Raw genomic sequence first — 11,310 nt, forward strand, 5'->3', positions numbered from 1 at the left:
TAGCCAAAAGCAACCAATTCACCCTGATAAGGCTCTCACAGCTGAAGCTCCAGGAGCAGAATGGAGCAAAAGGTTTGCGAAGCTGCTAGTGTTGGGCAACTGATCTCCCTCAAAGCAGCATGCTGTCTAATCCTCTTTCACTCAGGCAACCCTTATCACAACTTCAAGGACCTTTGCAAATGCATCTCTCTTCCACTACCTCCCCTGCTGGAGAGAAAACATGCTTAAGTGCCATTATTCATAACAAAAGAACTAATTAGCACTCAATATTCTGAATGTGAACTTTACACAAGTCATGTAATGCCAAAATCTGGAATTAGACAAAATTCTTAGCTAGAAGCCCAGAAGCTTCTGGAAGCAGAATGAAAGAACAAGAATACACACACCCTTTGAAAATGTAAGTTGCTAGGTTTAGGCTGCAATTGTATTTCCAGGGAGGGGGGTGGGTGGGGGTGTAACTCAGGTGGGCTTCCTTCTGAGGAAACATGCATTGGACTGCACTGTCAATCTCTGATTAAAAAGCTGTGGGCAGATCTTGCTACCTAATATCTTGAGAGTTGTTTCCAGTCCAAATGGACAGTAGTTGACTATATAATCTGACTCCTGGTTTCCTGAATGAAGGCCAGAGTAAAATATCCAAATAATGGCCTTAAGCTACCAAATATTTCTGAAGATCTGGGTCTGGCTAGTATCACCCTGGGAATGTCACATACTTTCCAGATTCTTCAAGAAAAAAGTAGAGCACAATTGTTTTAAAGGGGCCTCCAGACCACAACAGATGATTGCTCTTTTATTTCAGAAACCACAGCCCTTTGCTTCTGAAAACCTCACCCACAATTCCTGTGGGGAAAATAGCGAAACTATAATTAAAAGATGGCCATTACCATTTTACAAACACAAAATATGGCTTTAATAAAAGGATTATAGAATATTAGGAGACTTCATCAGGTATCTGTGAGTTTCCTGCTATAGTCTTCTTGAGTGGAATAATGCAGATGCTGTTCTTGGCCTCTTTGATCCTCCACCAGCGACCCAATCTGCAATAAAACCCAGGTGAAATAAATTTATCTGCTAATACACTCCTTTTAGGTGCTGTGATAAAGTATATCTGAATTTAAACAATCAAGTAAACATTACACAACCCCTATATGGTGCAAGAAGCCATCATCAGTAAAAGAAAGACAGAGGCATATATTTCTCACTCCTGGCCTTAAAAACAGAGGAACTTAGATTTAACTAAAGTTTAAAACACTAAGAATTGCAAAGACACTAAGAGACTTCTCCCATGAGAGTGCTAAGCAGGGCATATTTTTTCATGGAAAATGGAACAAATCTCTTTAAGGGCACAGATGTGCTAAAAAGTTATGACCGTTAAATTTTCAGGAGTACTACCTAACTCCATGAGAGATTTAAGAATTCTGCAAGGCAGTTGTAATCTCATCTTGAAACTGAGATCCTCAAGATAGTTTGTAGTAGGGACACACTGTGACAGTTTAAAGCTATTTACATCTATTTTAAAGATGGAGAATGCAATTCAGAATCATGCACACATTGTAATAAAACAGGAATGGAGTACGGGATACCTGTGTTCTTGCCCAATTCCAGCAACTAGGAAGTTTCCAGAATTCGAAAACTTCAAGCTATTAACAAAGCCAACCTGAGAGAGAAACACACCCAGAGATATAAATTTCAGATTCCAGGTTACACAAATCTTATTTACTGATATAACAAAGTTATATGATTGGTCTAGAAGCCTCCCTTTGATATGCTGACATGGCAGACAGTTTCCATTTCACCTCCATCCAAAATGTGCAAATGAGCCACCAGCACACCAGAATTATGGAAAGTCTGAGATGTTTTGAAAGTGCTCTGTATATTCCAAGCTGGCATAGGGTCTTGATCATTGTATCACAGTCCTACTGCCATTTTATTTTATTTTTCACTCATGATTTTTCCAGGACGTCCCAACCTTCTTGCCCCCTTTCTGTAGTTTAAGCCAGTATTTTACTATTCCTTATGGCCAACCTACAAGTTTTCGGTACAGTAGCAAACATGGCAACTGCTTCAAAGGACTCCTTAACTCTTTTAAGTTCTGAGCTAGCAGCTCTCCTTCTGAAGCCTCTGTGCCAGAACACTATCAGAAAAAAGGGAATACTGTTTTGGAAACTTTAAAGAGGTCATTCTGCTATACATAGTGCAGTTTGGAGCTGCTGGAAACTTAAAGTGGGCGTGTTTTCTATATCAAAGTAAGCTCACATGGCTACTCAGCAGGATATACTGCTGAACACAATGGTTAGTTTATCTACCACTCAACTGCCCCCGATTAATAAGCATTTATTAATTTATTAACTTACAGCCTTCAAAGTGTTTAATGCACATGATCTCCATCATCCTTGCAGGGCCAGAGACATTAGAATAGTTATCTGCATATTGCAAGGGGAGGAGCTAAGAGAAAGGCTGGGGCCATGATCAGAATTCACTGCCAATGTGAGCTCTGTGCAAAGAAGTCCCCTGGTTCACTTTCAGCCTATCAACAACACTGTGTGCTGTGATTTACAATGGAACACCACTGATGAAAAGAACACCATCCTCCTCCATGCCTCCAATTTCCTCACCAGGGGAATCTCGAAGAGTGGCTCCAGCCTCCGGAATCCCTCTCCACACTTCCACAACTTCACACTGGCACTGTGTGAACCTGCCAAGAACAAAAGCGTGTCAGGGTTTGTTGTCACATTCAGGGACTAGAATGAAGTTTTCCCCACAAACCCGGCCATGTCTTTCAACATCACAGGCCAGGACATTGGCATCCTTGCTAAATGGAACCCAGAAGAGAACCTTGTGAAGCAACTCACCTATATGTGTAAATATAAAGCTCGCCCCAACACCAAAAAACCCCAAACAGATTATTTATTGTCTTTAGGACACTCGCATGGCAGCAGTCAGAAGACGAGGGAGGTTTATTAACGTGTAGTTCTTCTGAAGAATAAATAATAATAATTTTATTATTATTTATACCCTGCCCATCTGGCTGGGTTTACCCAGCCACTCTGAGCCACTTACACCTAACAATGATCTTGAAATGCATCATGAAATAGTATCCGAGCCCACACCTGTTAGGCAGGCTTTGACTAAAGCAGAATACAGTCATACCTCGTGTTGCGTTTGCTTTATATGTTTTTTCAGGTTGTGTCCTGCGGCGACCCGGAAATACTGGAAAGGGTTACTTCCGGGTTTCGCCGCTCACGCAGGTGCAGGCGCGCAAAATGACGTCACATGCATGCACAGGTGCAGCGAATCGCGACCCGTGCACACGCGCAGACGTGGATTGCATTCTGCTCATGTTGCAAATGGGACTCTGGAACGGATCTGTATGGCTTTATTCAATGTTCCAAATATGGGCAGGCTTCCCATTGAGCAGAGTGTACAAATGCAACCAAAAATCTACTCAGCATTGAATCCCACTGAGTTCAATAAGCCCTACTTATAAGTACAGAAATGCAGCCTAAAATACACAGCTAGCTTTTACTATAGCAGGCCTTTAAAAAAAATCACCTCCCTTCTTTTATAGCACAATAGGAAAAGGAAGGCAAGGGTTTCAGATGCTGGGTTCACACATCACTTTAAACCACCAGTCTTCAACTGGTGGATGTCGCTCCACTAGTGGTCTCTGCCTGAAGCAACGTGGGTCACAACAGGAGCCCTAACACCATACAAGTATATGGTAAAAGATTAAGAAATTGGTGCCCAAATGTTTGGGTTAAAAGTGGTCCTGCGTCTGAAACAATTGAAGATATCTGCTTTAAAGGATATCTTGGTTTAACAATGGATGCACAGCATGGTGATTCATGGAATAAAATTTGTAGGCAATTTAATCCTTCTCCACCAGCCTGGGTTCAGATGTAACTGTAGACCAAACCATGGCTTAGCTCCCAGAAACACAGCAAGAGCGATGCAGAAACAAAGCGCCTTCCATTTTAACATTGTGCACCAGCATACTGCACCTTCACCTTTAAAGCACAGTGAAGCTTAACTAGGGTTTACAGTAATGTGCAAATGAGACCGAAGTATGAAGTACCTGTGGCTACAAGGTCACTGTTCAGCAAAGCAGCAACCGAAGAGATCCAGTATGGTTGTTCCAGGCCCTCTGTGCCATGGAGACTGTGGGCTTTCTTCACTGTGGTTAGCGGTTTCTTTTTTGAGAGACCCCAGAGGCATACTGACCTTCAGGAAATATCAAACAATTATATGACATATGTGCAAGAAGAGGCTATGGGGTGAAAGTGCTAGTTCAGCAATGTTAAGGCTTGAGGAAGTACTCACCCATCATCTGCACCAGACACCATATGCTCCTCATTGATCAGCTGAATACAGTCAATGGAGCCCCTAATTCAAAACAGGAAGCCATTATTCTTTTTAAGACGGCATGCTGCAGTACTTATAAAAACACCTTTTAGGACCAAGCTCTCCCAAGATGTGTGTCCACAGCCATCCTTTACACATAATGAATGAATGAATGAATACCAACAAGGAACAACAACCATTAACCCACAGATCCTATTTCTTAAAAAAATGAAAGTGTAGAACAGCGTTGCAGATTCAACAGCCTTAGCATGAGAATGCCACAGCATACAGATCTGTTTTGAAGACCCACTTAAAGGTCCGCATTGATAGAGACCAATGAACTGCCATTTCTACAGGTGTGGGGTCACTGTCAAGAAGGGGGCAGGGATGCTCGTTTTGATGCAGGAAATAATCTCTGCTACCTTCACCTGCATTAGCAGTTTCATGTATGTTGGGTGCCTCAAACAATGTCCATATTTAAAACCTTCGCCTTCACAGCCCCCCTTTTAAATAGTCCTGCATTTAGGTCCATAACCACTGTGAATGAACTAGCGCATACAACACGGTTTTGCAGCCTTTAGCGTTCCTGTCCTATTTTTATATACATTAGGCGCTGGGGAAGGACCATAGCTCAGTGGTAGAATAGCTGCTTTGCATGCAGAAGGCCCCACACTCAATGCCTAGCATCTCTAGGAAGGGTTGGGCTAAGTATCCCATCTGAAATCCAGAAGAACTGCTGTTAGCTAGTGTCGACACTGACCGATAGTCTGACTCAGTGTAGGTCAGCTTACAGCAAAAATCACAGGGTGCCTTGTTGGATGTGTGACATGCTGCATGTAGCCCACCAACCTGTCTCCCCCCACCAATTCTATGTAAGTACTTACTGGTGCCCATAAAACACGAGCTGGGCTTCCTCAGGGATCTTCCAGATTCTGACAGTGCCGTCCCTCCCTCCTGACGTCACACAGCACTCCCGACTCAAGCTGTCCAGTCCTGTGATCATGTCTTGATGACCAAACCTGGGAGAAAAGCAGGTATGGGAAGTAGATGAGATTCAGCTGTAGAGTGTACATTTATTTCTGTAATCCCATCCATTTATTTCTGTAATCCCATAAGCACAGTAAAAAGAAGGGGGGAAAGGCAAGCTCCTTACAGAGTTTCCACGTAAGCATTTTCAGCCACGTTCCACACTTTGACTGAACGATCATGTGAAGCGCTGTACAGCTGGTGGGTCCCCTTCCGGAAAGACAGGCCCTGCATTTGAAGAACAGGGAGAGTAAGAAGGAGGACAGTGGTGCAGAAGAGGAGGCAAGAATTGGCGGGGATTTTTATTTTATTTATCTGGTCTAGTCAAAGCCATTGCAAAATAAAAAATACATAAAAACATAAATAAAAAATACATAAAAACATAAATAAAAAATACATAAAAACATAAAAAATGAAAATAGGCAGGGATTTGATTGGTGTTCACAATCATGGCAGAGTTGAATCTCACTGCCAGACCTAATTTGCCTCCTCTCCAGAGCAGATTTCAAAGCTATGGAACAAGCACAAGCTACAGGTGGGGACAAGAGCTTAAACTCAAGTGACATGGCACTTGACCCAAAAAATAAAGGAGGGCTGAGATATATTTTCTGCTACACAATGTAGGACACCACCTATTTTGCAACATGCTGACTAAGCATGGCGAACCAGAGCAGCGCACGGAAACGCCGTTTACCTTCCTGCCGGAGTGGTACCTATTAATCTACTTGCACTTTGACATGCTTTCAAACTGCTAGGTTGGCAGGAGCAGGGACCGAGCAACGGAAGCTCACCCCTTCGCAGGGATTCGAACCGCCAACCTTCTGATCGGCAAGTCCTAGGCTCTGTGGTTTAACCCACCCGCGTCCCGCATTTATCTATATCTAACAGTAATTTCTTTGAATTTAAAATATTTTCCCCCACCTTTCCTATAAGATATAGCTGAACACAGCTCACATTTTAAAAAAGAAAGCCAGAAAGCCCACACCCAAATCCTGTGCCTGCCTAAGCTACAGCATCACCACAACCAAGGCAATGAACTTACTTACCGATACGGCATCACGGTGACCTGTGAACTTATACAGGTGGCTGCAGGTTGCGGCTTCCCAGATCAAAATAAGTTTGTTCCTATCTCCTGTTGCCTGAGAGAGAAAAGGCAAGGCAAGATGCTTATCAGTACCCACAAGCCTTCAGCAACATTGTACATGTTTACTGGTATCAGCAGTAGTAAGACAACCACTCAGTCGACGACAATTCATGCTGGCTGCTGGATCGGCTCCCTCCCCTTTACTGTACTTAAGTTTTTTAGATCAAGCTTCTAGAGAGGCCCAGGGCACACTAAAATCCAAGCCAATAGCTTCTCCACTTGGTGTTAAGTGCTCTGCATGCAAAAGATCCTGAGTTCAGTCCCTGGGATCTCCAAATAGAGCTGGGAAAGACTTGCAGCCGAAAGTCCAGAGCGACACTGCCCATCAGTGTAAATATTCCTGAGCTGGATGGATCAAGGGTCTGGCTTGGTATAAGGCAGGCTTTTACCACCCTATTAGCAGCTGACAACAGAAGTACCTAACTTTATCCATTCCTGTGAAAGGACAGATATATAGTGCAGGAATGTCTGAGAACCACATGTGCACCCACATGCAGCCATGTCCAATAACACAAGAGTTTGATTAGCAACCACCTGCCCAAGGGACATCATGCTAGCCAAAAACCCACCCAAGCGGATTAAGAGGAGCAATAAGGACAACTGGAGGAGGGGTTGTCTGGCTTTCCCTCTTCAAAGTGAAATCTGAGCTGCAAAGATTGAGAACTCAAATAGTCCTCAATCTTGGGGGGGGGGGGTGTCAGTTTCTCTTACCAGGTATTTACCATCTGATGAAATAGCCATGGAGAGGATGTGTGCTGTGTGCCCAACGTGACTGTCTTTTGTTCCCTTCTTTCCTCTGTGGATCACATGCACCTTCTTCCCACTCTCCACATCCCCTAAGATACAACAAGGGTTAAAATGAGTTGGGCAAGAAAGCTAATACCACACAGTCATTTTCAAGGAGTTGAGTTACTGCAATCCATGGTTGAGGAGGCAAAAACGTCAAAATTTCCTTTTAAAATAAGGTGCCTTCTAACAGTAGTTAAAGAGAAATTAGCAGAGATCACACAGGGAGGAGATGGTGAAATTTAAAACAACAGCACAGGGTTGTATACTGCTAAGTTCAGTCTTAACGCTATATCATTTTGTATAGAATAAGACTCACATTTTATGATTGAGCAGTCTTTGGCTGCAGAGAAGATGTATTTATCATCTGGCGTGATGACCAAACAGGTGATGGGGAGCTGGTGACCTCGCAGTACCCTGATTTCAGATGCATCTGGAGGCTGCAACTATTCAAAGAGTACCAGTAAGAGCAATATTTGAGGCTGCATCACAAATAATTTCATGCCCAGCGATAAAACTTTAACTGTTTTGAAGTATGGAAAGGAAACATTCCATTCCACTGACTCTGCAAACTGAGGCACTTTATGTCTCCTATTTCCATACTAGATAAATAGAATAGTAGCACTAAATGCTCTTATGCAATACCAAGCCAGATTTGTTAAATAAAACTGGAGCATTGAGCCACCAAAATAACCAACTTCTTTGAAAACTAACTAGAAACAATCAGAATTTGGAAACTGCACAGTTTCTGGCAGAACTATTCCATGAACATTACAATGGCCAAGGAGAAGAGAACAAATTTCATTTAAAAGCTGATGACTAAATCTCCAAGTAATCTCAAGTAGTAGAAGAAAGAGTGCCATGTGTAATCTGGTAAATTAATACGCCACCTCTCCTTCAAGTAACAGAGCTATAGCTGCTCTGAAATCCTGCAGGAAAAAAGGCTCAAGGGATGCTGTATCTACTTACGATTTTGGCAATTTGTCGCTGCAATTTTCCTTTCTGTTCGAGCTATGGGAGAAGAGTAAAATAAAATTGGATGGAATAGAATCCTCTCTCCCGCTTCCCAAAACCCAAGTAGTTTTAACAACGTGCAAGCAACACTGCTCAAAATTAACAGAACTGATAGGTATTATCTTTAATTTTAAAAAATCTTATGTTTCCAGCTCTCATAAGTGTGTAGATAAGTATTAGAGGACTGTAGTTACAAATATGCTTTAAGATTGGGGTGGGAAACTGTATGTGTATGTGTTTACACACACAGAGAGACCCATCAACAACAACAGCCCTTGCTGTCAGTTTCCACTTGCTGTTTGAAAGGCAAGCATGGGTAGGCAGAGATGGACTGCTGATTTTCCTCCTTACCAACCAGCTTCTTGCTACTATGTGGAAGAGGGCATGTTGAAGGGGCCAAGCCCACAGTCAGCAGCTACAACGTGGAAGGTATTTTTCTTTTACCCTCTAATGAAAATACCCCATTAAAGCTTATTCATTAGCTGAGAAAATCTGCCTCTCCTCTGCCCTTCTGAAGCCTAGCACCTTTTTACCAAGTACAGTATCCTACTCACCACATCTTCCTTCAGCCGGCCAGCAACCAGGTCCTTCTCAAAGGCCTCTTCTTCAGCTTTTTCCTCTTCTGCTCAGGGCAAAACATACAAACAGGCCATAAGACCCAAGGCTTCAAAGAGTGAATGTCATTGAACACGTGAATGTCTTGATGTACATTTGTGTTTCTGTTCCTCCCTGATCCACCCATGAAAACTATGGGAAAGAATTGCCATGGCTGGAAAACCATGCTAAATTTCATCACATAGTGTGAAGCGTGACAAACAGTGGGTAAATTACAACGCAAACTATTTTTTTCTGGAAGCAATTAGCATGGAAATCAGCATGAAACTTCCACTACATTCTGTTAGATTTCCAGATCACGTAACACACAGCAATTATGAAGTAAAGAAAATGTAATAAATGTAATAAAGTGCTGCCTGAATGCTACCCACAACTCCTAGCATCGCCAGCCATTGACTAAACTAGTTGGGGATGACAGGAGTTCAGTCCACCAACCCAAGGATTGAAGAATACTGTCCTAGAACAGCCGTTCATTAAGGTACTAGGGGTCAATTTGTACATATCCCACAAATGCATGGCTGCCACTTGAAATTGCTGGGTGTACCAGTTCCCTGGCAAAAGCTGGCTTATCAGACAAAGTGGCTGTGGCAAAGATCATCAGAGTTGTTTGTGAGCCACAGGAATCGACCCCAAACACAGGCCATTCCAGACACTTTGAGAACAAGTACCCCAAACCAATCTCCTTTCCCAACACACTTTTTAAAAAAATTGTTTCTCTTAAGCAGATTCTAAATGTCAAAGAGTTGAGATATGTCAGCAACCTAAGCTATACTGTCTCAGTAAATTTCTGCAATCATTTCCTCTACATCAATTTTTTTTAAAAAAGACCATGAGCTTCTCATAGGAGCTTTCACCCTTCATTCCAGAGTCTCTTACTTTTTAAAACCATCTTGGTTGATGTTTTACAATACTTCACAGAGTTTGCAGTCATGTTATATCACAACATATCCAACATCTCACCTTGTTGTCGAAGCTGCTCTAGATATAACTTTGCTAATCTTAGTTTCTTTTCTTGTGCTGTCTCCTCAATTTCATCTGCTGCTTCATTGTTCTTTTTCCTTGCTGGGCTACAGGTGGGAAAGATACAACCCATAAGGCTTTCTCTCTTACAATCATCCATTAGCTAGAAATAACATTTTCACAATCTCAGAGGAGACTTCAGTTCTCCCAGAGTGTCCCCTAAGGGTCAAAAAAGGGTTGTAATCCAAGAATCCCTGCGAGCTGCACTGCAAAGTATTACACAAATGTCTAGACCTATGCAAGAACATAACAGCCTGCATTGCGGCAAGGAGAACACAATTTTCTTGCCCAACTCTTTTATTATCTTACCCCCCTTAGGGAGGGGATTCATACCAAGTCTGGTCCTCTGAATTCATTTTTCTGAGAACATGCATCTTTATTCAAGATCATGCATCTTTCCTTCTAAGCTACAAAGGAAGACCAATACATATCCTTACGTGTCTGGTTCAGAATCACTGGAAATCTCCTCATTCAGCTTAGAGCCAGCTTTCTGCCACGCTTTCTCATCGGCAGCAGGGAGCTAGGAAGTAAAACAATCATTTCAGAAAACAATTGCAAGTCTGATAAGATGAAGCACTGCTATATAGTATTGAGGAACAGGAGTTTTAAGTGGTAAAGATGGCCAGTGACTAGTAACTGGAGAACTGACTAATTCTGCAACCAAAACCCATTCTACATGCAAAATTCTCTCTCTGGATTCTCTTAACTACCAAAGTACGGGTATGAAGTACAAAGCTAATGGCAAATTCTCAAACGACAGAATCATGACCCCTACCTGCTTATTTAACAAGTAATTTAAGCCTGCGAGGCACCCTCGAGTACCGCTTAAGGCCGCTAGCGAAAAGAACAACATGCTCGACTGAAACCAGTGGACTTCCTCGCGAGTAAACTTGCTAAGGCTCATTGCACAGTTGCCGGTGCTCATCCCACCCTATTCCTTACTGTTTTGGAAACATGCACGTGGCGCTACCCCATCACCCTCCTCACCCTCGGTCTCTGCCCCCGTGAGAATAACTTGCCTAGGGCAGTGGAGGGGGGAGCCCTTAAACGAGCCCGACGGCCGAAAGGGGAGCGCGTGTCGCCAAAGTAATTCAGCCACGCGGCGCCCCGGGGTGGGGGACTCGGCCGCTCTCCCCCCCCCCCCCCACTTACCGCACTCCCCACTGACCTTGCGCTTCTTGCGCGCTGCGCCCCCCGCCGTTGAGCCCGAAGCGGAAGCTCCGCGCTGCCTCTGCTGCTTTCTCTTCATCCCCGCCGCCGCCATGCCGTTCCCGGAGCTGCTGCTACTGCTGCTTCACCGCAGCGCACTTCCTGCACGCGGCTCGCCAAGCCAACCCCCTCTGCGCTTTCCTATTGGGCCGAAA

The 11,310-nt window shown here is 43.4% G+C and overlaps 1 protein-coding gene across 3 annotated transcripts; it reads right to left on the minus strand.

Moving 5' to 3' along the window:
- Nucleotides 1-886: 886 nt before the first annotated feature.
- On the minus strand, nt 887-11,277 carry RRP9 (ribosomal RNA processing 9, U3 small nucleolar RNA binding protein). 3 transcript variants are annotated; one of them, XM_081900317.1, is made up of 15 exons: nt 11,115-11,275; nt 10,384-10,466; nt 9,887-9,993; nt 8,866-8,933; nt 8,267-8,308; nt 7,617-7,743; nt 7,223-7,347; nt 6,414-6,506; nt 5,495-5,595; nt 5,226-5,360; nt 4,321-4,383; nt 4,076-4,221; nt 2,616-2,695; nt 1,584-1,657; nt 887-1,037 (listed from the first exon to the last, which is right to left on the minus strand). In XM_081900317.1, exons 1-15 carry the CDS (start codon nt 11,208-11,210, stop codon nt 932-934), a joined length of 1,446 nt encoding a protein of 481 aa, XP_081756443.1. In that variant the 5' UTR covers nt 11,211-11,275; the 3' UTR covers nt 887-931. The 3 variants fall into 3 exon arrangements, 2 of the variants coding, with proteins under 2 accessions (XP_081756443.1, XP_081756444.1); XM_081900318.1 differs by lacking the exon at nt 11,115-11,275 and having other exon boundaries at nt 9,887-9,984; nt 10,374-10,466; XR_014165604.1 differs by lacking the exon at nt 887-1,037 and having other exon boundaries at nt 1,600-1,657; nt 4,076-4,216; nt 11,115-11,277.
- Between the last annotated feature and the right edge of the window lie 33 nt (nt 11,278-11,310).

The sequence above is a fragment of the Podarcis melisellensis genome (genome assembly GCF_964234715.1).
Source record: "Podarcis melisellensis genome assembly, chromosome: 2".
Lineage (NCBI taxonomy): Eukaryota > Metazoa > Chordata > Lepidosauria > Squamata > Lacertidae > Podarcis > Podarcis melisellensis.